Below are 27,957 nucleotides of genomic sequence, written 5' to 3'. Positions count from 1 at the left end.
GAAGGTCTACGACCGTTAAACCTTTAACTGTTTGTTGACGTAGCACGGTAAATATATAAAATTAAAATTATATTGTTATCTCGTAGATAATATGTGGATTAAGTTTTGTTCACTTTCCTTTCAAATTTGTATATATTTGCCTACCAATTTTTTTTTAAAAAAAATAAGTTTTGGTCACTTACATAATTGTCTTGCTAAGTTTTGATCACTTACGTTATCGATTTATTAGGTTTTGAATTTTAAATGCCGTTAGTTTGATGACGCGACACGTTAGTAAAATGGTTTAATTTTTATTTTAACCCTAAACTTTTAAAAATATTTTTATGGGTATTTTTATAAATTCAAATTGGTTTTGGGACAATATTTCAATTTACCCATTTCTTAATATTTTTCTCCCCAACCACCAGTATTGCTCTTCTTCTCCCCGCTTCTTTTTCAGACATATCTACTCTATTGCAATAACCTTCTTGCTTCTAATTAACTTCTTTTCAGACATATTAGTTCAAGTTTTTTTGAAGTCCGTTCCCGAAACTCCTTCGTATATATATATATATATGTTTTTTTTATGTTAAAGTTGTTTGGTTGGACAAGATATGGGTTAAAGTTGAATGCAAGGTAAGGTAAAGTTGTTACGGGAATCAATACTCAAAACAGTTAGGTTGTGGTAGACAAAGATAGGGAGACGCGTTGCAGTCCTGGCATCTCCCCTATTCAAGGTTGAATATGCGTTATCTTCATGGCGTCAAGATCTAGTCGCATAAACCACCATGCGTTTCCGGTGTTGATTGTAGCAAACACCTCATTCGAGAAAATAATTCGAATCCGATTCTATATGAAAAATATTTTATTCAACCACATTAAAATTGTTTTATAAGTAAGTCCCATTTTTTTATTATAATTTGGCATTGATGTGTAATTTTAATATCCTCAATTTTAGTTGTTTATAGTCATATTATGATATTTAACTTCACGAGTTAAATGAGTCGGCAGTTGATTGAGATTTACAAGGTTTCCACGTGACATTTTGTATACTTTATGATCATTCATTGAATTGTGACATCATAAAAGGAAATATCGTTGCCGTTAGAAAGACCATTACAGATTTGCTACCTACCAGTGATCAAATACAGCTCAACTGCTTTTGATGGAAGCAAACTAAATGCTTCGGCATTATAGTTGAAAAGCAGCTAAGATAGTGAACACCTCTGCCTAAGCCTTTCTGCTAGGTAAATCACTATCATTTAAGCATTCGAATCTTAGGCAACTGAAATAGAATGTTTCATCGTTTAATTTCTTTATAAGGAAAGGAGGATTTTGTTTAATTTTTTTTTAATTTGATTAAACTGAAGGAAGAAAACCATAAATATTATTACTCAAAAATTGAAAGTACACCATCTAAAAAATAAAGAGACAGAGCATGAGAAATCAAACAAAACAGGCAGCACACCGATCCCTGACCCATCCGCCCAATTACGTAAAAAAAGAAAAGGGTAAACTGGAAATTTAGTCATTTAACTATCATGTAGTTTCATTTTAGTCATCCAACTATTTTTCTTTGAAATGGGTATGTAGATTGCATTAACAATAAAGTGCATATTGTAAAACAATATAATTCATATATTGAGGACAAACATAAATAAAATATAAAGATGATCAATTAGTGACAGCATGATAAGTAAAAGCGTGAATCATTAAGGCAACGACCTACAAAGACATATCAGTCTGACGTCTCGAGCACCAGACATAAAAGAGGATAACTTGAAGAGTATCTAAAGCAGTCGAATGAAAAATCAATCTCCCCTTAACCGTAATCTTATATGATACATATATCCGAAAGCTAATGAAATATCATATACAAACGACCATGTCTCAAGAAAGCAAACAACTAAGGAAATATGTAAAATCGTAGATCAATAAAAGAAACCTGCATAGAGAGTCTAAAGATATCAGTAGTCATGATATCCTTTACCAATAAAAGGACCCAAAAAATTATTTAAAAAATGATAAAATAAAACTGATAACTATAAATCAGACAACTATCGACTAAAAAATAAATTAAAAAATGCAGAAACGGTAGGGGATTGATCGGACAAAGTCACCGCCACTGCCCTTGACGCAAAAGAAATTTCATAAGTGGTAACGGCTTGTAACTGCAACAGAGGAAAAAAATACTTTGAGAGTGAAAAATCCAAGTATTTTTCAAAAAATTATTAAATTTACGTTTTTGTTGTTTTTAAATCATCTGTCATTAAAATATTAAATATATATATCACCAAAAGATATTATTAAATCATAATTAGAAAAAATTAAAAGATATCACATAAATAATTTTACTTATTTTTTAATGAAATATAACTAAAATAAAATAAAAATTTAATGATAATTTTAAAAAATAATCAGGTGACCCAAAAAGAACTACGAGAATAGTTGATTGATTATATACTTTACCCGGTAAAAGCATAACAAATCGGCAACTCCAAAAACCAACGTCTAATATTTGAACTAGTTTTTTTTTAACCTCATGATGACTTGTTTTGAGATACTATTCGTGTTATTTATGGTTGGGATAAAATTCTTAAAAATAAGCCATTGACTTTTAATTTTTTAGTATTTTAATTTTAGACTTTTAATTTTTAACATTTACATTTCAGTCTTTTCATTTACAATATTTAATTTTCCTACACTTCTTAATTTATGTACTTTAATTTGTATTTTATTTAATTTTGGTCCCTTGTATATGTGTGTTTACCTTTGTTTTATATTTATATTTATATTTATATTTTTATCCTTGCTCTTTGTTATGCTGTTATTTTTGTAAGATAGTTTCAATATTTACACTTTAGGCCTTAGGTTTAGATTTTTATTAATTTTAGTCATTATTTTAGTTTAACATGAGATTTGTATGATCTATTTATATCTTTAGTCCTTGTATTTATTATTTAATCATTTTGGTCCCTATATTTTCATAAATGTTCATGTTTTATATTTTCAAAGATATTTCAACTTTTTTATATAATATTATTTGTTAAATATATAATATAGTGTTATACATATGTATTTTATAGAAGATAATATTTTATTATATATATATATATTATTTTAATATTAAATATATTTTCACCTGACTTAAATTAAGTTATTTTCATTTTTTAAGATTAATCTATGTAACACCTCCAAATAACTGGAGTGTCATTCCAAGGGTTACTCAAACAAAGGGTATCCTTTTTATATTCAAGTAAGAAAAAATAGATTATTTTTAATAAAAATTGAATTATATTTATTTTTTTGGAAAATCTCGAACGAAAGACGGTCTATTAGGAAACCTCCAAAATATCTAGAGTTTGATCTTTTAAGACATATGGGTTTTTGGCTTTCCAAAGGGCCTTAGAATAAAATTTCTCTTAGCTTATGAGAGTCTTATCCCAAGTGGTTTAGGTTTGGGCTTGGTATGAGTCCATTAGGTGATAAAAGGATACTTTTAATCTTATACCAAAAGAGAATAAACAAATTGAGAAAATAAACCATCTTTTAAAACAAAGGTTGAATCCCATTAGTTGTTGATGGTATCACGTATGCCATCTTATTTTTTCAACTCTCATTTGTTTCTTGTTCTTCATCATCCTTCATTGTTCTCTCACTCAAGCAACAAAGATGTTAACTTTGCTAGCCATTCATCCTCATTCTGAGATTGTAAGGTAAGAAATGGAATCTACATCTCTTTAGCTTTCTTTCAAGCCATTAAGATAATGTTTTGACCATAGTGACTGAAACCATAGGTTCTCAACTTGTTTTTGAAAGATTTAAGTTCATAGAAATGTTTATAACCTTATTCCAAGTTTTCTAATGAGTTAATGACTCATTTTCTTGTCATGATTTGTGAAAAAGTTAAAAGAAAGCTCTAAAGCAAGGGGTAATAGGTGAGTTGAGGTAGCACATGTAGTTTATTAAATGTGCATAAATGGTTAGTTGAGTTCATGAAGCATGCATGAGTATTTCATGGTAGATTTCACGTATGGTTTTTTTAGCATGAAATGTGACTTCTTTTAAACCCTAATAACTCAAATAAGACTCCAAGAATCGTTTAATGGCCTTGGTAGGAAAAATGGGTAGGGTTAGTGTAACACCCTGAAATCCTAGTCTAGAAGAATTAAACTATTTTTGCCTAGAATGAAAACTGAATTTAATTAAATTGAGTTTTAAATTAATTAAATTACATAGGATAAATTAAATTGCTTAAGTAAAAATCAAGTTGAATTGAAAATTTAATTAACTACATTGAAATATGACCTAATTGAATTGTTTAGGATAATTATTGAGTTGAATTAAAACTTGGATTAATTGAATTGAACAAGGACCTAATTAAAAAGAGTAAAAGAGTAGTAACCTAAATTATATTGATCAAGTTGAATTAAAATGAAAATGTTATTATTGCATGCTAAAACTTTAAATTCCTATAATTGCCTTTGAATAGCTAGTTACTTAAGTTCTAAGAGAGACTAAATTGGGCATTTTCACCTCCATAAAGGATGAAAAATATCATCATTCCCATCTCATTTGGTGACCAACCTAAGAAAGAAAAATTAGAGAGAATTAAGAAAGAAAAAGAAGGAGAGAAAACAAAGAAGGAGATCGACCATGAAAGCTTAGTTCAAGCTTGAATTAACTAGGGAAATTACATAGTCTAACAAGTAAGTATTTCATTCTCTATTTCCATTCGAAACTTTAAGGATTTAATTGAGTTAATCCTTGAGAAATTGCTAAGCTTGATTATTGAATAAATTTAAATTGTTGGCTTCTATGATACTAGAGATTTTGGTGGTCATGTTGAGTTAGATTTAAGATCAAGAACCTTGTTAAGTTGGGTAAATTATCGGTTATCACCTTAAGGGTGATAACCGAAATAATTGTGCATGCATGTGACCAAATTAAGAAATTTGAAAGGTTTTGTACTAAATTGGAAAAATATGTGTACGATAGTGTTGCTGGAAATTTAAATTTATTGAAGATTTAAGCTTCAAACAAGAGCAAATGTTGTAAAATGTTAGGAATTTGGCCTTAGAGTGAAACTAGTCACAATTGTAGCTATAGATCGATTAAGGATTGTTTTGAACAAATTAAGGAAATTTAGGATCCAATTGGACAGAATTAAAGATTGGTAATGATAGCTAAAAATAGGTTAGAGACTGAAAGAATGTAAAATAATGTGTAAGGCTTAAATTATAGAGGAATTGGTAGTTTGTAAATGGTACATTAACAAAATAGGTAAAACTGGACTGTTATGGAAAATCTGTTAATTGGAGGACTTAATTGGAACATTAAAGGCTAAGGTTGTTATGAAAATACAGGTAAAGGATAAAAAAGAAGCAATAGTAAGAAAATTTAAAACAAATTGATAAGAATTATAGGTGAATTAGTTCTCCAAAGCGCATCGAATTGCAAGAGTGACATATTGGTCACTGGAAAATTATCTAACTTCAAATGCAAAAGTGTAATTGTATATAAGAAATTAAAATAAAATACATACATGGTTGTAAATATAATTGAATTATATTTCTATGGTTATAAAGAAATTGAAAATCCAATGAGTAAATTAAAAGTTATGATCAGATTACTACAAGGTGTGCAATCTGCCAAAATAGAATCTATTTAGTGTCAACTAGATAATTGAGATGGAATTTACTATTGTGTTGATTCTAATAACTTCCCTATGTTGTGTATAAATTGATAGAGCAAGGAATTTAGGAAATGGTTGAAGGAACTAAGGGAGGATCTACCAAAGATAAGAAAAAAGGGATAGTAATTCAAGGCTAACTTGGAGTATTGTGAGTGTAACTATAATAGGGTTGGGAATTAGGTCCCAACCACCCTTTATTCTTATTTCTATGTTCAATTTCTTATGAAATCAATATGCTAATAATGAAATTAAGTCATAATAGAACTTAAAATTAAGGGAAAGAAAGATTAATTAAGGGCTATAAGTTATTGAGTGCCACATGAAATTAATTGGTAAATTAGCTATTGCATGTTGCCTTGATTTAAATTGAATTGGATTGTGAGTTAATACATGTTGCTATGATCTAATTGATTTTTTGTGTGAATTATTGTATGCTACCATGATCGAATCAAGTTGAATGGTGAATTAATGTATGCTATCATGATCGAATCAAGTTGAATGATGAATTATTGTATGTTATCATGATTGAATCAAGTTGAATGGTGAATTATTGTATGCTACCATGACCGAATCAAGTTGAATGGTGAAGTATTGCATGTTGTCATGATTGAATTGAATCGAATGGTGAACTATTGCATATTTTCATGATCGAATTTAATTGAATTGTTAATTAATACATGCTACCAATATCAAACTCAATTGAATTGAAATATTGAATGAACAACTTACTGCTTGCTGCCATGATCAATTTGGAATTGAAAGAATAATCTTGATATGGAATCATCCCTGATGGCTATGTTATGAAAAAAGTAATGATTCATTGGAAAATAAGATTCAATGTCATTGGTTAATAGTTAGTCCAATATATAAGGGCATGTCTTAGAGTCTAGAGCTCAATTGTGTATAGGGGACTACGGTCCAGCACTACGGTGCTTATTGGTGATAGAAGAAGGGTATGTTATATAGTCTTTGGCGACAGTAGGAGGGTTGACCAACACTACGATGTAATTAAAGTGTATGGCGACAATCGCTTGGAGACTTACTTATCTAGATTAAACTAGAAACCAAGACTTAAATTAATTAATAAGGTTGGATTAGAAGAGTGCTTGTATATACATGAATTGTTCAAATATAGTTGATATATAGATTTAATTGATTAATTTGAAGTGTCATGTAGATTGTGTGTTGCATATATGGTGAATTATGCATTGATCAAATGGAAGAAGAATTGAAATGTTAATTGGTTGATATAGTTGATTGTTAAATTAAATGTGTATGATTGTGTACTCTCTCCATGTTTTAAATTGAACCTAAATCAGGTAGATTGTTTAAATTGAATATTATACTATTAAAGTATGTAGTAATTGCATGAAATCAATATATTAGTTTATTGTGGAGAACATTAAATAGTAAAGACTGGATGAACTTAAGTGTTACCTCACTAAGTACTATAAGTACTTATCACTCTTGTTCCTTTATTTTCCAAACCTCAGGTTCTAGAGTATTTGAAACTCAACTTCCATAGTCAATCAACTCAAAGGAATATTTCAAGTATGGCTTGTTTCATTATCCTTATACTCCTAGTTGATGGTTTAACTTTGAGTATAGTGGTTCAATCTCATGCATATGGTGGGTAATTAAGTTGTTTATGAAATGTACCAAAGATCCTAATGAAATGATATAGTCTATGGAGTTAAAAAACCCCTAATGTATATAACTTACTAGTGTGTCATTTGGTATATTCCATTAAGGGTCTCTTTTATAATGTAAATATATAAGATGTTATGAAATGATGATGTAGTATGTTAAGTTTATTAAATTCCAAGCTATTTATGAGGTTTGATATTAGTAATCGACTTAATAAATTACAGATTGGAATCAAATGAAACTACCTTAGCTAAATTATGTTTCATGGTTTATCGAATTAATTGATGAATAAATTGATCTAGATTTGTAATATTGTATTAAAAAAAATGGCTCTTCAATTGTATTGTCCGCTGCGTATGTTTGATTCAACGTTCAATGATCTTGTTATTGCTTTTGGTCTCGGTAATGCTCCCAATCCTTGATTCGGGTTGGGTGTTACAGATAAATCATATTTTCATGCCCAAAATTGGGCATTTTTAGGCATGAATATTGGCACTGGATGAACAGGATCAATATTGTACTTTAGGTATGTTCAAAATAAGGTGTTTGGGGATGATAGTATCGATATTCTATCAAAGGATATCGATACTGTTATAAGGGTATCGAGACTCAAGGGGGAGTATCGATACCAAATGTTGGTTTCAAATTCTAATAGCAAATTTTGGTATTGGTACTCGAGGGAGTATCGATACTAGGAGGGAAGTATTGATAACCTACGTAAGAGTATCGAAGTAGTTGAATTTTCAAATATCGAAGCCATTTTTGGTATCGATACTCGGGATAGTATCAATATCCTCGTATAAAAGCATCAGTACTCTAAAGAATAGTATTGGTACCTAGTGTTTTCCCAAAATATCGAAGTTATTTTTGGTATCGATACCCTCCCCAAGGGTTGGTGTCGATACTGTGATATCCATACTCGAGGTAGTATCAATAGCCTCCTATAAAAGTATCGGTACTCTAAAGCATAATATCGGTTACGAGTGTTTTCCCAAAATATCGAAGCTATTTTTTTGTATCGATACCCTCCAAGGGTTGGTATCGATAATGTAAGGCACAGTATCTGTACTATCGTCATGAGTTGGGCAAATAACCCAAATTGATTCAACCGTTCGGATAGGGGGATCATGGGTCATCAAAGCCTTGTGCATAAGATTACAAGTGATAATGACCAAAGTAATTATAAATACAACTATAAACAGAGTAAATTAGGATAACATAATACTGGTCTTGTGTGACGCTTGGGAAGACATCCGAGTCTCTTTACCAGTATGACTATTATTTTCATGATGTAATATTTGGATATAACTCGGTTAGTGCGTTAGGCACTTCATTTGTCAGCTAGATGTTGACGCGTCAAGATTCGATGGAGTAAGTTGGTCGGGTACTCATATCTGATACAAGTAAATTTCAGATTGCACCCCAATGCTCGAGAACCTACAAGTTGGCTAGGGATGTAAGCTTCTGCTGTAGGAAAAAAATTTGATTTTTACCCCGATACCCTCGAGTATTCAAAGTAGGCTAAAGTGTTATCCGGATATGCAAAAAAATTCTTTGACCATACCACTAAACCTACCTCATGTTTGTTGTTATACTTTTGCATACACATGACTTCATGCACTAGTATGTACATGTAATTAATGTATGTAGTATTGCATAGTTATTAGCATGACACTGAGTTTGTGAGCTTAGCGTTTGAAATTGTTTTCATGCATAGGTCAGTAGAGGATCGACGATGAGCCTATCGCACAAATACAATCCAGATCAGTCGTTATCAAAGTATGTCTTGAGTCTTTTAGAGGGCATGTATTATATGGACCTTGTATTATTTCAAGTCATAACTCTATTTTTATTTACAACTCAGTGATTGTATTGTGTATGTATTGGGAGCTCCCCATATTTTGTAAACTCTGATTTATGATTTTTTTTATATTATTATGGATGGTTTCATTGATGTTTTACAAATGATTTGAAATAAAATTTTGGGTTAATCACTTTGGTGGTCTGTCTGATGCTTTAATAGTTTGATCTTTGAGTCAGACCAAATTAGGGTGTTACAATTTAAACTTAATTAATATAAATAATTTGTGTGAAAATATCTATTTAAATTTGTCTGTATTTGGCATTTTCATTCATTATTTTCATGACATTTATTATTGTTTCATTCATTCATTTGTTTTCTCATTTTTTAAAAAATTATTAAAGGCAATATTGTTTTGCATCTTTAGTTAATGGAATTATGTCCAACATAACATGAATTCAAATTTTGTTAATTTATGTAGTAGAGAGACATCCTTTTAAAATAAAATCGAGTAAATCAAATAGTTTATAGAGTCAATTATTTTACAAAGAAATTCACTCTTTTTAAATTCATTCAAATAAATAAAATGATCGTAATTTAAATTTCGGCTTCAAATATGTAAAATTCCACTATTTTAGACGACATATTATCGAGAGGCACCAATTTTGGACGCTGTGGGGATGCTTACCCTTCCTCACACATAATCGACTCCCGTATCCTAAAATATGAATTTATGGTAATACGCATACCAAATGTTGTCTTTTAAATGATTTTTCTTAAAATGTTTTAAAAGATGTTTTATATGTATTTGACTTACTGATAACCCCGTAAAAAGGCTATATTTTGTGCCTTTTTACTTAGGTTATTGATTGTCTTAAAGCACAATTAGATACATATAGTTGCATTTAGTCTCATATAATTAAATGTGGTGGAGTTGTTTTGTTGTAGCATTTTATTTTGAAAATCGGTGTTGCTTAATGGGGAAGGTTGTGTTTTGCAGATAATATGCAGGTGAATGAGACCAAATGAGAAATGGAGATTCATTGTAGCATACTGAGTGAGGAGATATTGGAATAATGTTATAGTAGTCTGGACTACATTTCTTGGTGCAGAAAAGGACAAAATGGTTGAAGATATTTTTATAAAGAATGCCAGTTGTCCAGCTCGCGCGTGATCCCTTATGCTAGCTGCCCATGTGAGCCCCACTGTCAACCTTGCCTATCCCTTCACGTGAAGGGAATGTTACCTAGGGTAAAAAGGGAATTTTGGCACAAAACCATAGGAAATTCCCTTAGTATAAATAGACAATGATGTCATACAATTAAAGATAAATTTAGGAAAATGAGATAAGAGCGAGATGAAAGGCGGCTACCAACAAAATTCTCCCTTTTTTCCCTCATTTCGTGGTGTCCTCCATTGACAAACTTCAAGGGGATAACAAGTTAGGCCTTTGAGAGAAACTAACTTGCTAAGGCAGTTCGCATTGGTTCAAGAAAGCTCACATGTTTGGGAGTTTCCTCTTCCTTTTATGCTTTCATTTTATTTCTTTTGTGGGTTTGTAATGGAATAGATTATTCATTTGGATGATTTTTACCCCACCATAGACTAACATTTTTGGTATGGTTTATTTTGGATAATTATGTGTGTTGTTGAAATGAATGGTTTATATTTTCGTGTCATATATTTGTTTTGCTCATTATATTTATTTACTTATGATTATAAGAGCTTTCGAGAGTTAGTCATTTTCTAGGTTTGATGCCTAATATTCGAGAGAGTTAGGCAAGATTACCGTGAGCAATGGGGATTAGCTGGGTAGTAAAACCCTAATCCACCTTAGAGATAAGGAGATAATTTCAACGACTAAAAGGAGTAGTAATTTGTTTATAGGATTTTGTTTTAGTTCACGCCGACATGTATTGTCGTAGTATTTTCACTATCAGGTTTCTTACTAGAGATAGCCTAGGAACACTTGTAGCATACTCTATCGAGCAGTATATGCATGAAATATTTGAACCATTCTAGAAGACAAGACATAGGATTCCTTAGTAACCCCACCATTTATCCTCATTGTATATTGTTTGTACGAGGTTGTCAAGTTATTTTATATTATACCCAAATTCTCAATTGTTTTGCTTTAGCATTCTTAAACTTTAATTTATTGTTTGTTACAACATTTTACACTCTATACCTCACACTTTTCCACACCATTTCACTCTTATACTTGCTATTTTGCCATAATATTCCATCAATTGTTCATACCACCCTATATTTATACATTAGAGTTTATAGTTTTGCATTGATTTAACTTGGAAATCCCTTCAATTCTTATGGAGACGATATTCACTCACTATTGTATTACTTGTTCGATTATGTATATTTGCACAAATTTGCATGCCACGACATAGTGCATTCACACACGCAAACACCTACCAACCGAAAGGACGATGACGACTCCAAATTATTTTATTTTTCAAAACTCGATCTTTTAAAATTAACCTAGATCAATCCCCTCTTATAGCCTTCAAAAAACTTAAGGATCGTTTCGTCACTCTTTCATAAATAAAAATTAAAATAAATGGTAATCATGACATAGAGAAAACTAAGGTTGTAAACGAGTTGAGTTGTGGCCGAATATTACTAGTTTGACTTGACTCAAAAAATTTAAAGTTGAGTTTGACTCAACTCAAAAGTTCAAGAGCTTAAAATTGTCAAGTTCAACTTGAACTTGAAATAAAAAATTAAATTTGACTCGACTCGAAAGCTCACAAACTAAAAATTTTAAAACTCAACTCGAATTCAAAAAACTTTAACTTAAAATATTATCAAGTTTAGTTTGATTGAAGCTCAAACTTAAATTTTAAATACATAAAAACTTTATATTATATTTTTTTAGAAAACATAATATAAATATTAATATTATTAATTATTTAATTTTAAAATTAAAATACTGTTTCTAAGTTATTTTCAAACTTTTTTAAATTAGACGTCAAATAATTCATTAAGAACTCAACTTAGGTTCATCTGATTTAAATTTTGATTAAATCAAATTAGAATAACTCGGCAAGTGTTGCCTCATCATTTTGAGTCCCATGGAAAACTACCGACGAAAAGTTTTCCAGTTTATTTTCTAATTTTATTTTCAACAAGCAATAAGTGAAAAGTGTACCGCTTTGATTTAAGGATAATGATGAACGCCACCCAAATCTGGAAAGGATTAAAATAAACATTCAATTTTTTAGTAACCATTGGAAATTACAGTGCTCAGTTTGTCGGTACTGCACTGCAAAAAATCTATTTGCAGGATTTTTTTAAACAGCGTAATCTTCCGATTAAATTTTCACAAATTGCCGACAATATTGCCCTGAAAATTGTCGCATCATTCACTCTAAAATATCCTTTATAGTGTATAATTTATTAAACCTTTTATATGTTAATAGTAATGCGTAGGGTTATTAGTTAACATGGAATGCGTTTGTCGTTTATAAAAGCCAACAAAACGTGTGATAAAATCTTAATGCGGATTATGAAATTAAAATATTCTCTCATTATATTTATTTTACATTGTATTATTTGGAAATATAAAATATACATACATCGAATTTATTAGAAAAGATTGGTTTGAACCAAAACGAGGTTGAAGATCAAACTCATTATACCAGATATTATTCTTAATAATATTTTACAAAATTTACGTCTTTCAAAATTTAACAATCACTTTTGTTGAAATAAAAAGAACAAAAATTGATGAATACAGAATACTCCGTTTTTAGAGAAAGTGGTTATCGAAAAAGAAGGAAACAATTTTTTTTTGAGGAATATGTTTTAGTATGTGAATAAAAGGAGTCGAGGCATAAATTTTTTAAAAATAATTTAAGATAATTACATAATAATATTTAAAGATTATATTGAAATAAATATTAATTAAAAATGTTCTATAACGCTGATATTTAACATTTGAAGTGACTAGAAGGTCATTTCCTTTTTCTTTTTATTATTTTTTATTTCACATTTGAAGTGACAGACAAATGTTCCTGAGTAGACTCCCTTTCTGGCATGGGGTCAATTTCAGTGGCATGTGTCTAGTTTTCAGGTAATTTTATATTAAAAATTTCAAATAAATAATTTTTTAGATAAATAAGAATTTTCATAAATTATTTGAAAAAAATAACACTTTAATCATAACATCAAACAACTTAAGGTCGGTAAATAGCATGATAAATTTTAACACCCTTTAACACCCTAGATTCATCCGACATGAGCACATTTTATAGGTAAATCAATAAAATGATTGAATAAAATCATTGTAAAATGCTAGGTAGTCTTTATGATTCAAAATATCGTGAGATTTATGGAGACCTTGCATCCTACAAAGTACGAGAACAATAGATTCCTTACATTTCTTTTAGTGTTCATAGCTTTATTCAAATACTATTTTCTGGTGGGAAAATGAATTTTTTTAAATTTGTAATTATAAACGCGTAGTGTTACAATTTATCTTTAAGGTGACTATAATATCAACATATATGACATTTTAAGTTGAAAATTGCTAGAAATCATTATTTTGTGAATGAAGAAGAAAAAAAATAGTTTGATAGACATATTGAAATGTTATTTTTTTCTTGTAAATATAAGTAATATGTGATGTTAATTATCTTGACTTTGTTGATATATATATATATATATATATATATATATATATATATATATATATATATATATATATGTATGTGTTGTTGATTAAAAAATAATGCAAAAAGTCAATTTAATTGATACGTGAGCCTGAGCGATTGGGACATTTGTTATTCGTGTATCCGAGATTCCTACATATAGACCATAATTTTGGTTGTCTTGTTATTTCTTGATGTTCAACCAAATTTTCGTCACAAAAAATCAAGGTTAACTATGGACGACCAATTTTTTCGTCGTAGTGCATAATCTGGTCGTATTGCAGGTTCATCATTAACTTCATCTGAATCTCATTCATTTCCATTGGGAGGGAACTGATATTCATAAACATTGAATATAGTTTCAAGTAAGTAAACTTGGTCAACGAATCTCATGTAGAGTATCAGAATAGAAGAAACAACAACAATTGTGTGTGCACACATATATTTGAAAGTTTAGAATAATTTGCAATCACATGTTTTTTCTCGTAAATTAACCACGTATGTGTTGTGTTGTATGCATTCCAATAGCCTCGCAAATTCTGATACACAGAATAATGACATTTTGCGAGAGAAATAGATGACACTCATTGCTTTGGAATAGTGCTTGAATATTTTCAATTTTATGAGGAGGTCTGGGTGGATTTGGTGGCCACCTGTCATCCAGTCAGTTGTTTGTCTTCCCAAGGTTGCAAAAATGGTTCCCAATCGATAATATGTTGTTTTGACAACGAACATGATAGGCAAATGACACACTTCATTTAGTGATGAATTTATTTCCTCAGCCAAGTTCGTTATCATGTGACCATACCGTCTACCCCCATCAAGTGATCGGAGCCATTTCTTCTTTGGAATTCTAGCAAGGTAGTTGAAACCCTTAGAATTTATGTGTCTCAATTCCTACATCAGGTCCTCAAACTCACGTACAGATTGTGTGTAACCTATCAATAAAAAGTGAAACAATTAATTTGAAATAATTTTTTTGTAAAGATATGGTAAACCGAAAAGGGCTGAAAGAGATACCCATTCGAATCACCGTTAGACGCCCATCTTGACTCTTGTCGAAATACATTAATGCATTGCGGAAAAGTCCAAAAGAGCCGATAAAATTGGCAGACACCTTGTACAACATGATCATTTTCGTACACAGGGACTGTTTACAATTTCACAACTATTCCCGAAATGTGTTTCTGTATCAGTTTAATCCATGGTCGCAATTCATTGTATGATTCTTTCTATTGGCTGAACAATTTTTATTGTGCCCGATACCTTTCATATCATATTTTGTGGTAGTCAACTGTGTACCCGTATAGCGATGTAACTGAAGCAATACAGGTCGCAACCATAACACGTAAATTTGATTTGAGAAACAAAATAAAGACATCTATGTTAAGTTAATATTAATTCAGGATGTTGGCGGTGTATGTATGTGGTTGGACATATTTTGTGAGTTTTCAAAGGTTTTCATGGTCTTCAATCATGATACACGAACCCTCCAATTACATCATTGCTTCTTGTGGGGACATTCAACGATATTACTCATTCGTAATAAGAGTAAATAAAATTGCCAACTTACCAATAAACAAATCAAAATAAATAATGAAAAATCAAAACATTATATTAACATGAAAATCATTCCAACATATAGATCGCCATCACTATGTTGATTGTATTGCTCAATGTGTGATAATTGGGAAAATTTTGGAGCATTGAATACTTCTATATCAATTGTTGTAAAGTACGATGGTGGCTGGTAACAAGAAATAAGCATTGCAGCATGCGAAACTGTTGTAGTCGCACCGTATTATTTGTTGTTTTATGCTTCTGGTGGAATGTCAAGGTCTTATTGTTATTCATAGAATGAGCCTAACTCATCAACATCGGGGTTAGGCTCTCTTATTGGTTATTCATCAGAATGATCCCCCTCAAAGCGAAATAATTCAGCCTCGTTTAAATCAAAGTTAGTCTCTGCTGCAGGTGTTCGACGATCATGATACCGCTCATGAATTGGTTCCCCAAGATCAACGTCACGTATACCAATAAAATAATGTTTCTCTATACGTGTTGAGGCGTTATCCGCAAAAAGGATATACGTTAAATATCGTCCAAATGAGAAATCATCGAACAAGTTAAACGTGTATCGTTGCATTAGTGACATGTTCAAGTCAAACTCAAATCTAGCAATGCAATAATGCCTTGGAATCAAATACGATGATGCACCTAAATCGTTATATGTACCGTGTGTGCTTAACAAATTGAAGTCATTTCTCAAATTTACAGTTGGACTGTCAACAGTTAGATCAAAGTTGAACTCTAATGGTCTCCAACTTGTCACGTTAGTATCATAATCAACATTAGAAAACAATGCATACAACTCCATCGACCCACCAAATGAATATTGCAAGTGAGCATTGACCATCATATCCACATCACCATTATCATCAACAGTGTATATCATGTATGTTAATGGTTCTAACGACGTCAGCAGTCGATATTTCAATGATAACAATTTTGTACCACGATCATGTGGGATATTTTTCTTCACTTCCTTCATCAACTTGTTATACGTTAACTTCATTGGTAGCGTTATTGTCACAATGTGTGTGGACTAAAACACGACACCGAGATATGCATCACCGATCATTTCGTCATCGTAATATACCAAAGTAGTAAGGTTTTATCTCCTCGTCATTTTAGCTGAGTTGTTGCCCGATAATACTGAATTACGTTGTTTTATTTCAAGAACTTCACGGATTGGAAGACGCGATTTCCAAGTAACGCGAGTTGTAGGGTACAAGATCCTAGTATCTCAAATTTTGTAATATGCGTGGTTCTGCTAACGTACTATAGATATCACATGATGCAAGGTGCAATTTTCACTGAAAATATTTTGATTAACTCAAAATAAAATAGTTTAGTATAAATATTTTAGTTTTTAATTTAGTACAAATATTTCAGTTTTGAATAAAGAAATAAATAACAGCTAATAATGTCTATACCCCAGTTTTGCATCGTGGTGGACTACGAGTTCGACACAGACGTAATTGCGATGACTCTTCCTCTTAAGTAATATCATCATCATCAGGACAGACAGTTGTATATGGAATCGATCCACCACTGGCCCTGGAACCAGGATCGGTAAAGAATGTGCTCTACGACAGCATCTTTTCAACAATATTGGATCCAAAGTTAGTCTCTAATTGTGTCAGTAGTGAATTCAACTGGTCAAAGACGTCGGTGAGGAAACCTTTTGAGAACTGCCCCATTTGTTGAAATGATGATTGAGTCGAATGTGTGAATACAGGGATTGAAAAACTAATCCTAGGAGATGTAATCCCTTGAACTAAGGGATTGAAAAACAGAAAATAATTACAGAATCTCTTAACTTAAGGGATTGACAACTCATTTCTGTAATGCCTACACTCCCCCTCAAACTAGTGTATATATGTTGTATATACCCAGTTTGAATGACATCTCATCAAAAGTCACTCGTGGAAGGGCTTTGGTGAAGATATCTGCCAATTGTTTCTTCGTCGGAATGTACTGCAGTTTTGTAACTCCATTGTTGACCTTCTCATAAATAAAATGTATGTATATCTTAATGTGTTTCGTTCTATCATGTTGCACTGGGTTTTTTTCTATACTCATAGCTGATTGACTGTCACTAAAAATCTCAAAATTCTTCTTGTCATCTAAGTCCAGTTCTGTGAGGAGTCTTTTAATCCATATTCCTTCACATATTCCGAGAGTCATTACTATAAACTCTGACTCAACACTACTTCGAGAGACAACAACTTGTTTCTTACTTCTCCAAGTCACCAAATTACCCCAAACGTAGGTACAGTAGCCACTAACTGACCTTCTATCAGTTAATTCACCTCCCCAGCTTGCATCCGTATAAACCTTCATTGTTCTATCTTGATTTTTTCTAAATATAAGTCCAGCTCATGGGGTAAATTTCAAGAACCTTAAAATTCTATTAATAGCTTCCAAATGTTCTTCTCGAGGATCACTCATATGTTGGCTGACAATGCTCACTGAGTATGCAATATCAGGCCTGGTCAGTGAAAGGTAGAATAACTTCCCAACTAACCTTTGGTAGGTTTCCTTGTTTACTGGATTTTCAGTCCTTTCCTTGCAAAATTTTAAGCCTGGCTCCATTGGAGTTTCAACTTGTTTGCATTCGAGCATCCCAGTTTCTGCAAGAAGATCCAAAACATACTTACGTTGGTTTATGACCAGCCCTTCCTCGGACCTTGCAACTTCCATACCCAGGAAATACCTCATACTCCCTAAATCCTTGGGTTCAAACTCCTTTGCAAGATTCATCTTTAGCTTTTATATTTCTTCTATATCACTGCCAGTTAAAATCATATCATCTACATAGACAATTAGGAGGGTTATCTTACCACTCGGTGTAATTTTTCTAAATAATGTGTGATCCGCTTGGCTTTGTTTGAAACCATTCTATGTTATAGCCTTAGCAAATCGATCAAACCAAGCCCTGGGAGATTGTTTTAAGCCATATAAGGATTTATTGAGCTTGCACACAGTTTTCTTAGTGACATTTCCTTCTAATCCAGGAGGGACCTCCATGTATACCTCTTCTTCAAGGTTCCCATTCAGAAAAGCATTTTTTATGTCCAGCTGATATAATTTCCAGTCCATGTTAACAGCTACTGATAACAATATTCTGATGGTATTCAATTTTGCAACCGGTGCAAAAGTCTCCTGGTAGTCGATGCCATAGGACTGAGAAAAACCTTTAGCAACCAGCCTTGCCTTGTATCTTTCCACACTCCCATCTGAATGATATTTGACTGTGAATATCCACCTGCATCCAACAGTTCTCTTCCCTTTTGGCAAATATGTCAAACTCCATGTCTTATTATTTTGCAACGCTTTTATCTCTTCTTCCACATTCTTTTTCCACTCAAGAGATTGAAATGCTTCTGTCACATTTCTTGGGATTTTCACAGTGTTAATGCTGGCAATGAAGGCCCTGAAAGTAGACTATAATTTCCCATATGCAACATACTTATTTATGGGATGAGCATTGCATTTTCTTACCCCCCTTCCTAATAGCAATAGAAAAGTCATCAAGATCAACAGTAGTAGCCTCTTGGTAACCATCATTACCTTCTGTTTCAACTGCAACAGGATCCGAATCTGGTTCTTGGCAAATGCTAGGTTGACTGATTTCTTCAGCAATATCTTTCCTTCTTCTTGAGTAAACACTGAGTTGTTTCGGTTGGGAGTTATGTTTCAGGGTCATTGTTAGGTGCATTTTTTATAGTGATGGAAGGTGTTTTGCACGGACTAGAGTGTTGAGATAAGGAGGAATGTAATTCATCAAAGTTATTTAGGTTATTCCCATCACCCTCCCTAGGAACTGGGACAGTGCTAGCCGGCTTTGAAGAGACAGTAATAGGTAAGGAAAGGATAGGTTGTAAAGAAATATCGGTTTGAACAGGCTGAAATTTCTTGTAACTCTCCCCCTGAATTTCTATTCCTGAAAAATAAGGTTGGTTTTCAAAAAATATAGCATCAAAGGAGACATAGGTCTTTTTTGTGGAATGTGAGTAACACTTGTAACCCTTCTGACTCGAAGAATAGCCCAAGAACACACACTTTATGGACCTAGGATCTAATTTCCCTCTGTTGTGGACATGAACAAAGGTTGTACACCCAAACACCCGAGGAGAAAGACTTGAGTTTAAATGTTTAAAATGGGGATATAGTTGAAACAGAACCTTAGTAGAAATTTTGAAATCTAAGGTCTTACTTGGCATTCTATTGATGAGGTAAGTGGCTGTAAGAAGAGCTTCCCCCCAAAGATACTTAGGAGCATTAGTAGCAAACATAAGAGACCTAGTAACCTCTAGAAAATATCTATTTTTCCTTTCTGCTACCCCGTTTTGTTGAGGTGTGTTGACACAAGAAGTAAGGTGAACAATACCTTTTTCCTTAAAGAAATACCCAAGGGTTTTATTCAAATACTCACTCCCATTGTCACTCCTTAGAATTTTGATTTTTGTGTCAAATTGGGTTTCAACTTTTTGATAAAAACTTTTAAAGAGAGAATCAATCTCATATTTTTCTCTTATTAAGAAAACCCATGTTGTCCTAGAGTAATCATCTATAAAAGACACAAACCACTTATACCCAGAAATACTTTTGATAGGAAAAGGACCCCAAATGTCACTATAGATGATGGAAAAATGTGTTGTTGGTTCAAATTTGGCTGGAATATATGGTTTTCTGGTGTCTTTGGCCATTTGACAAATTTCACAGGAAAATAAAGATGGATCTTTATTAATGAATAAGTTTGGTAACATTTTGGAAAGATAGAAAAAATTAGGATGACCTAATCTAGAGTGCCATAACATAATTTTATTGGTATTAAGATCAGAAGATAAAATTGGTTTCCTAAGAGCACTGGATAAGGCATGATTATGAGATGTTTTACCTCCAAGGGTGTACAATCCTTTGCCCAGCCTAGCACTGTCAATCACCCTCTTCGAGCCCTGTGCTTGAAAAATGCAACCATCAGTACCAAACACAACATTACAACCAAAATCTTTAATTAATTTACTGACTGACAACAGATTGCATGCAAGTCTAGGAATATAGAGGACATTATGAAGTAGTAGATTTTTGTTTAATGTAACAGAACCACTCCCTTTGACTGTAGTGAGAGAACCATTTGCTATTTTGATAGAAGCTGGTAAGCTGCTTTCACTATATTCCTCAAAGAGATCAATATTTCCTGTCATATGATCTGATGCACCCGAGTCTATTATCCATTGTACCGAGGAAGCATATGGATTATTTCCATCAGTAGTAGTATAAGTTACATTTGTAGGCTTGACTTTCATACTGCTCAAAATCTGCTAAAGTTTCTATATCTGTTTCTTGCTAAACCTGCTTGAGGAATCATCTTGAGAGGCAATATAAGGCTCCTTTTGAAACCTGGACCGTGTGGACTGCCAATCGGCTGGTTTTCTGTGCAGCTTCCAACATTGATCTATCATATGGCCTGGCTTCTTACAATGTTCACACCAAAGGTGATTTTTCCTCTGTTGCTTTGAAAATTTGAAATTTGAAATCTGAAAATCATATTGAGAGGGGCTAGTCTGGGAAGTGATTTCGGATGCTGAGGGATCCGGATTAGCCATGAGAAAAAATAAAGTTGAATAGGAATTGATTTAAAGAGAAGCGAAAATCGGATTGATCATTCTAACCTGATACCATGTAGAAAACTGACTGTGTAGAAAACAGACTATAGAAACAGACAATTGTAGAAAACAAACTGTGTAGAAAACAGACAAGTTTGTTATTTTTATTCTTGTGTACATTCAATAAAACATATTACATATTTATATACAAATTATGCCTATAAACTAGGAAACTCTAAGAAAGGAAACTAATCCTAGGAGATGTAATTCCTTGAAATAAGGGATTGAAAAACATAAAATAATTACAGAATCTCTTAACTTAAGGGATTGACAACTCATTTCTATAACTCCTACATAAAGTCTCGTTGATGTGTTAATAAGTGGGTGTGATAGGTTTCATTAGTCCACCTATCATTAATACTATATAATTGTATTATTTGTTAGTAATTAGTAATACTATAAAATATATACCAATTATTTTTTACATCTTAAGTAACGAAAATTCATATGAGACACTTGTTTTAAGGAGCATACATAAAAATGACATTCAGATCCAACCCATGACTGTAACAACAATAAACACCATCCAATGACATTTTTAGTCAAATATACGGCTCTACAAATCTACCATAACAAAAATGCTAAAACTGCCGACCCAACTTATATTTCTTGAATCACTTAAATTTTACAAATGATTTTGCCACATCATATGCACTTTATTTCGGGATTTGTCTGGCGTTAAAATCCCCCAATAACTCGTAGTATATGTACACGAGCAAACCACTTCAAAAAATTAATAAATTAATATAACTACTTAATTTTCAAATAAATAAATAAAAATATTAATAAATACTCATAGATAAAAACATTTATATTTACCTTATTCACTTCATGCTTCGCATTTTGGGATAGGTTCGTAAAATTTTCATCTAAAAATTTAATTTTTATTTTTCCACCATCGCGTACATCATCAGACAGATCAATTCTGAGCAACACCTCACATACATTTCTATGGGCGCTGACAACACTAGTAATAGCTACTCCATCAATTGGCAGTCCCAGATGAAATACAACATTTTACAGGGTAATAGTTGTCTCCCCACACGGTAAATGAAACGTGTGCATCTCTGGTCTCCATCTTTCCGTCAACGCAATTATAAGTGGATTATGCAACTTCACACCATCACCAGTTATACTACTGATATATCTGAAACCCGCTAAATGTAAATAATCAATAATATCTGCATCGGTTGGTGTCACACGATTTATATGACACTCTAATACACATTCATATTTCTACGAAATATAAATATTAAAAACTTATTTAAATACCAAAACAAATAAATTAAATAAATAATAAATAAATAGTAAAAAAATATATTAATTAATTTACCTCATCATTTCGCCTCCAATAAACTCACTGTCATGATATGAAATATTTGATTATTTGAATATATGAAAGGGATGAGTGTGGTGATAAATAAGAGTGGAATGCCCTATTTATAACCCTTCTCGCACCCCAAGAAGCGTTGTTTTAAATGCAACTCGAGTTTTGCAAAATGTCAATTATGTTGAAAACACACGAAATTTATTTCGTTCACAGTACCTCGTGGTTTGTAAGATGCGAGATTGATATCATATTTTATCTTTTAAATTTCAAAATATATTATAATTATAATATTATTAATTATTTATTATATTTAATATTGTACACATATAATTTTTCATTATTTCAAAATATACAAAATATATTATAATTATTTTTGTAAAATGTATATTTATTTATTATATTCATTTAATTTATACATTTCAAATTAGGTTGTTATACGGAATTCAAAAGAACCTCGTGCTTTGCAGGTCGCAATGTCCCCATAAATCTCACGATATTTTGGATAATAGAGGCTACCTCGCCCTTCGCAATGCTCAAGGTCATTTTATCCAAATATTTTATTGATTTACTTGGAAAGTACGTCCACATCGAATGTATCTCGTGTGTCAGAGGGTGCAAGGATTTAACACGCGAATCCGATGTTGACGATATGAGGGTTATTCTTCCAAATAATTTTTGGAGATTCTATTTCTTTAAATAATTATTTATTTGATGTTTTTAATATAAAATTTCCTATTTTTCATCTTTATTTTTTTATTGGATTAATTATGGCAAAAGTCCTCAAGTCATAGATCAAAGTTATAATTCAATTTTAAATTTCAAGCACTAAAATCATATTGTTCTAATCAGGTCCTTTCAAATTTTTTTTTTTCTTGGGGGGTGTTTGGGCATTTTTCCCGATATATCACATTTTCCATTTATTTTTCCTTGTCAGTCACCCTTCAGACTATTTTTCCCGATCTAACACCCTTTGCAATAAGACGCGTCCCCTACAACGTGCTTTACGCTGATCTGGCGCCACGTGTGTAAAGCGCAGTCTCTGGGGCACGCCTTACGCCACGTAGGGTAATAGCACGGGAAAGGGGCCACGTCTGACCTTTAATTCAATTATATATAGCGCGGGGAAGGGGTCGCGCCTTAGCTTTAATTGATACAATTATATAAGGCGTGGTGCAGATACCGCGCCTTGTATAATTATAGCAACTTTTCTCGGCTATAAATACCCTTCTCCCCCAGTAAACTCTTCACATCTCCCTTCTCAACTTATAAATTAAAACAATTCCCTCAACGAGTCAATAATTCCGACAATCTTCTTATATTTGATTTAGAAGTTCGTTCGATTTTTCGTGATAAGGTAATTTTGTTATAATTTTGTTATTATACTTATTATTTATTATGATTATTTGAAAAAATATTATACTATTTGTTATATTTTCGTTCATATATTATTTATTTAATCAGGTTTGTTTCAGTTGTTTTTTTCAGATATAATATTGTCGCACTTTTAAACTCAAAGAATGACGCGACTTTCAGCTATTGTTTATTATGATGGTGAAATTCGAGAAGATGAAACCAACGTTGTTTTCGTATCAAATGAACGTGTTAAAATATCATTTAAGAGAAACATAACTCTTGAGGAGCTGATAACGAAGATTTTGAGGAAGGTTCATGTTGGAAGTAGTAGAAGAATGTCGTCGTTGCAGTACAGATTTCCAACATCATTGTTGCCATTAACTTATACAACGTTCGAACTTTCGAACAATAATGATATTGAAGTGATGGTTGAATCTCAAAGTAATTATATAGACGCCATTATTGAGATGTATGCAAATTTTGTTCAAGTGCGTGCTGCTCGGGGTCAGTCATTAAGCTCCCACTATGGGCTGGATGAACAAGTTGATCAAGTTGACAGTCCGACGACAGTAATGTGTAATAATTTTAATGCCATAATGGGGAGACATTCATCCACAACTCCTTACGATATGTACCGAGGTGTGTCAACGAACAATCCGTATGGCAACATCGAGTGCAGTTCTTAACAACGGGACATAAAAAGGGCAATCGATACCACGCCTAAGACTGCAGCAGCAGGAGACATCCGCCGATAGCATTTTTTCTGTAGTCAATCGCGCGACACATCTCCCTATACAGGAAAGCCAAAACTGCCAAGCCCCAATTGAGTGATCCGACCAGATGAAAGTCGCCAAGATGTCGCAACCACATACAGTGAACTTGGTTGCACGATTTTTCCGACATCAACAACCCTCCTATCAGCTGCAGTATGCATGCCCGTGCATACATTTTAACTTCATCATCAGAGACATCCTCGCTCAACTCCCGAAAATTGGCATCTAATCAATTTAACGGTATCCGATCACGTTAAAACTTTTCGGGATAGTCCCGACACAAAGCAGTCTATGAACCGTGTACCATCCCCGATATCATATCTCCATCCACCGGAAGCCCCATGTGCATTGAAACATCCTCAAGTGTAATAGTGCACTCTCCGCACGTAATATGGAATGCGTGGGTCTCCGACCTCCACCGCACCACTAAGACAGCAATAAGGTCTAGTTCTATCTTACAGTGACCCTCATATCTACCTATGTGACCGAATTCAGCCTCTACTAAATACGACATGGCACAGCCAGATATCACTAACTTAAGGTTCCTAATAAAAATATCTAATATACGGTATCTCTCTTAAAATATAAATAATTACAAAAATTAATTTTAAACTAATAATCATGCATTAAATAAATAAATTATTACTATTAATTTAAATTAAATTAAAACGTTAAAATGTTAATGTATCAACAAAATATCGAGATATATGATTTCCATCTAAGCGAAGCAGACCGCCTTATATTTTATATCTGTAAAAAATTTAATTAAATACAATATTAAATAATTTAAATACTTAAATAAATTAAATATAATAGAATATACCTTAAACTGAGAATATAAAAGTATTTGAAAGATGTTTAGAGAAGTTGAGGGAAGTTGAGAGGATTTGGTGTGATGAAATTGATCGAGGATTGAGGTATTTATAGGGAGGGATGGGGTGTGAACGGTCAGGGTAGGTAGGTAATTAAACCTAAGGCGCGTCGTAGGGGTACGCCTTTCTGACGCGTCTCTGATTTGCAGATAAGACGCGACGCCTGCACCACACTTTACACACGTGTATCCAGTTAGCATAAGACGCTTTTCAGGGGTACGTCTTACTCCACGTGACACTAAATTAACGTAAAGTACGTTACAGGAACGCGTCTTACTACAAAAAGTACTAGATCAAAAAAAAATAGTTTGTAGAGTGCTGACAAGAAAAAATAATTGAAAAAGTTGATATATCCGGAAAAACGCCGGGTGTTTGTGTAGCGTAAAGTGAGATAAGAAAAATGACCCACAATAAGCGAACAAAAAAAGCTTATGAAGGGGCAGTAGACAGAGCTCATGGAGATGGGTTCGGGCTCAATGACAGACTCAGGTGGTTCTTCCACCAACTCGTCCACCGAGTCGCTCAACGGCTTGAAATTCGGTCAAAAGATCTACTTCGAGAGTACATCAGCAGCTGGTGTTGGTAATACCAAACCAGGTCCCGGGTCTTCAAGCTCATCCGGGTCGGGTAAGAAGCCCAGGTGTGGAATGGTGCAGAGTGCTCCACCTCCAAGATGTCAAGTGGAAGGATGCAAAGTGGATCTGAGTGATGCAAAAGCTTACTATTCAAGGCATAAAGTTTGTGGTATGCACTCTAAGGCGCCTAAAGTCATTGTTGCTGGTCTTGAGCAAAGGTTTTGTCAGCAGTGTAGCAGGTCACCCCACATCTATTGCTTTTATCATTCTCATTTTCCCAATATTTTTTTAGCCTTTTCCATTATAGTAATAGTTCGTTGAAGAGCTTGTAGTGTTCTTAATCGGCAGCTGTTTAATCCAAATATCTTGTTTCTTTGTTTTAAACTCATATAAAGTGAGCTCGTATTGTGGGTTCTTAGTGCTTTTTTTTATTATTATTGTTGCTTGATGTTTTCGATTCTCTGTGTTTGGATTTGCTGGAGCCTATTCTAGTGAAGGGGTATGGACTTTTTATGAGTAATGAGTGTAATTTTTGGTTAATTACTTGGTTTTTGGCAAATTGTTTAGATTTTGTCACAATGTTCAACGCTTTCTACTTTAGGGACATATATTGAGAGCTGTTTAGATTCTGTATGTACTGATGAACGATTTTAGGTGATGGCAGATTAGACAATGCTCGAGTTCCTTGCATGCTAGCTATTCTTGTAATTGCTTTTACGAATTATGTTTTTCTTGCCATCTCGGGTTGCAAAAGGAAGAACCATCCTTTATTGTATGGCCATCTACTAGTTCTTTGTTTGGTTTGATATCCTATGTGGTAGTGTCTATTCAGATTTCATCAGCTTCCTGAATTTGATCAAGAGAAACGGAGCTGCCGTAGACGGCTAGCAGGTCATAATGAGCGAAGGAGGAAACCACCACCGGGATCATTATTATCCTCTCGTTATGGCAGGCTTTGGTCATCTATTATTGGTTAGATCATTGTCATCTTTTTTTTTAAGATTCTTCTTTGGTAGGTAAATCAAAAGGGAATGATGCAGTTTCTACTTTACTGTGTGATACTTAATGTGCTTATTATAACAGAAAGCGGCAATAGAGGTGGAAGCTTTATCATGGATTTCACGGCTTACCCGAGGCTTTCCAGAAGGGATGTTTGGCCGACATCAAGATCATCAGAACACATATCTGCAAACCACAACAGGGCTACAGGATGGGTTCCAAATCCATGGCAAAACAATTCAGAGAATCCTTCGTCGAACCTTTTCCTGCAGGGAACTCCAGCCGAGACCGGCTTTTCTAGTGCTGGGATTCCTTCGGGAGAATGCTTAACTGGAGTTGTTGATTCAAACCGTGCTCTCTCTCTTCTGTCAAAGCAGCCATGGGGCTCCAGAAATCAGGCATCGTCTCCTGGGATAAACGACATGATAAATACCGAGGTCTCTTCTCCTGTGTCTCAACCAGCAATGCCTCATGGTGCAGTTATGAACCCCTATTCAAACGCCTCTTGGGGTTTCAAAGGCAACAACTCCAGTAGTAGTTCTCATGAGACACCGCCTCATCTCGGTCTGGCACAGTTCTCAGAGCCTATTAACAGTCAGTTTTACGGTGGGTTTCAGTTGTCTGACCAAAGCAGTAGGCAATACATGGAACTTGAGCTATCCGACATGGACTACAGCTTCATGCAGCATGGTCACCACACTCTTTAGGTTTGCTGCATTTCTCATAACTGTGGATGATGGTATTTTGTTGTGGCTGAACTTATGTCGTGTACTTTTCAGTGTTGATGGTTTCGGATTTCCGCTCTATGCGAATGCAAATGTTGGTTTGTTTATGTGCCTAAACTAAGTTTTCAGTTTTTTCAGCATCTGATTTCCACTCCAAGTAGGAGTTCAATGAAAACCCAAACAATCCCCCGTTTTTTGGTGTACGTGTAAGGCTAAAACATGCTAAATAGAAAGGTGTTAGCCAACCGTTTTATTACCTTCCGATAAGCTTTTCCATAGAATTTTATATATACTGAACCGGGGACT

General features: G+C 33.1%; 1 protein-coding gene across 1 annotated transcript; it reads left to right on the top strand.

Annotated features, from left to right (window-relative positions):
- Window positions 1-10,861: 10,861 nt before the first annotated feature.
- Window positions 10,862-27,674, top strand: LOC120153953 (squamosa promoter-binding-like protein 9). The gene is made up of 4 exons (XM_039165811.1): window positions 10,862-10,872; window positions 25,768-26,166; window positions 26,760-26,899; window positions 27,011-27,674. Exons 2-4 carry the CDS (start codon window positions 25,808-25,810, stop codon window positions 27,631-27,633), a joined length of 1,122 nt encoding a protein of 373 aa, XP_039021742.1. The 5' UTR covers window positions 10,862-10,872; window positions 25,768-25,807; the 3' UTR covers window positions 27,634-27,674.
- Window positions 27,675-27,957: the final 283 nt, after the last annotated feature.

Source organism: Hibiscus syriacus, unplaced genomic scaffold (assembly GCF_006381635.1).
Source record: "Hibiscus syriacus cultivar Baekdansim isolate YM2019G1 unplaced genomic scaffold, ASM638163v2 tig00111105_pilon, whole genome shotgun sequence".
NCBI lineage: Eukaryota > Viridiplantae > Streptophyta > Magnoliopsida > Malvales > Malvaceae > Hibiscus > Hibiscus syriacus.
This window is presented reverse-complemented; position numbering and strand designations above follow the sequence as displayed.

Coding starts and splice junctions, on each gene's coding strand:
- LOC120153953 (XM_039165811.1), top strand. CDS start 25,808: ATGGAGATGGGTTCGGGCTCAATGACAGACTCAGGTGGTTCTTCCACC. Junction 26,167..26,759: donor TTTTGTCAGCAGTGTAGCAG/GTCACCCCACAT, acceptor GTGTCTATTCAG/ATTTCATCAGCTTCCTGAAT. Junction 26,900..27,010: donor GCTTTGGTCATCTATTATTG/GTTAGATCATTG, acceptor TTATTATAACAG/AAAGCGGCAATAGAGGTGGA.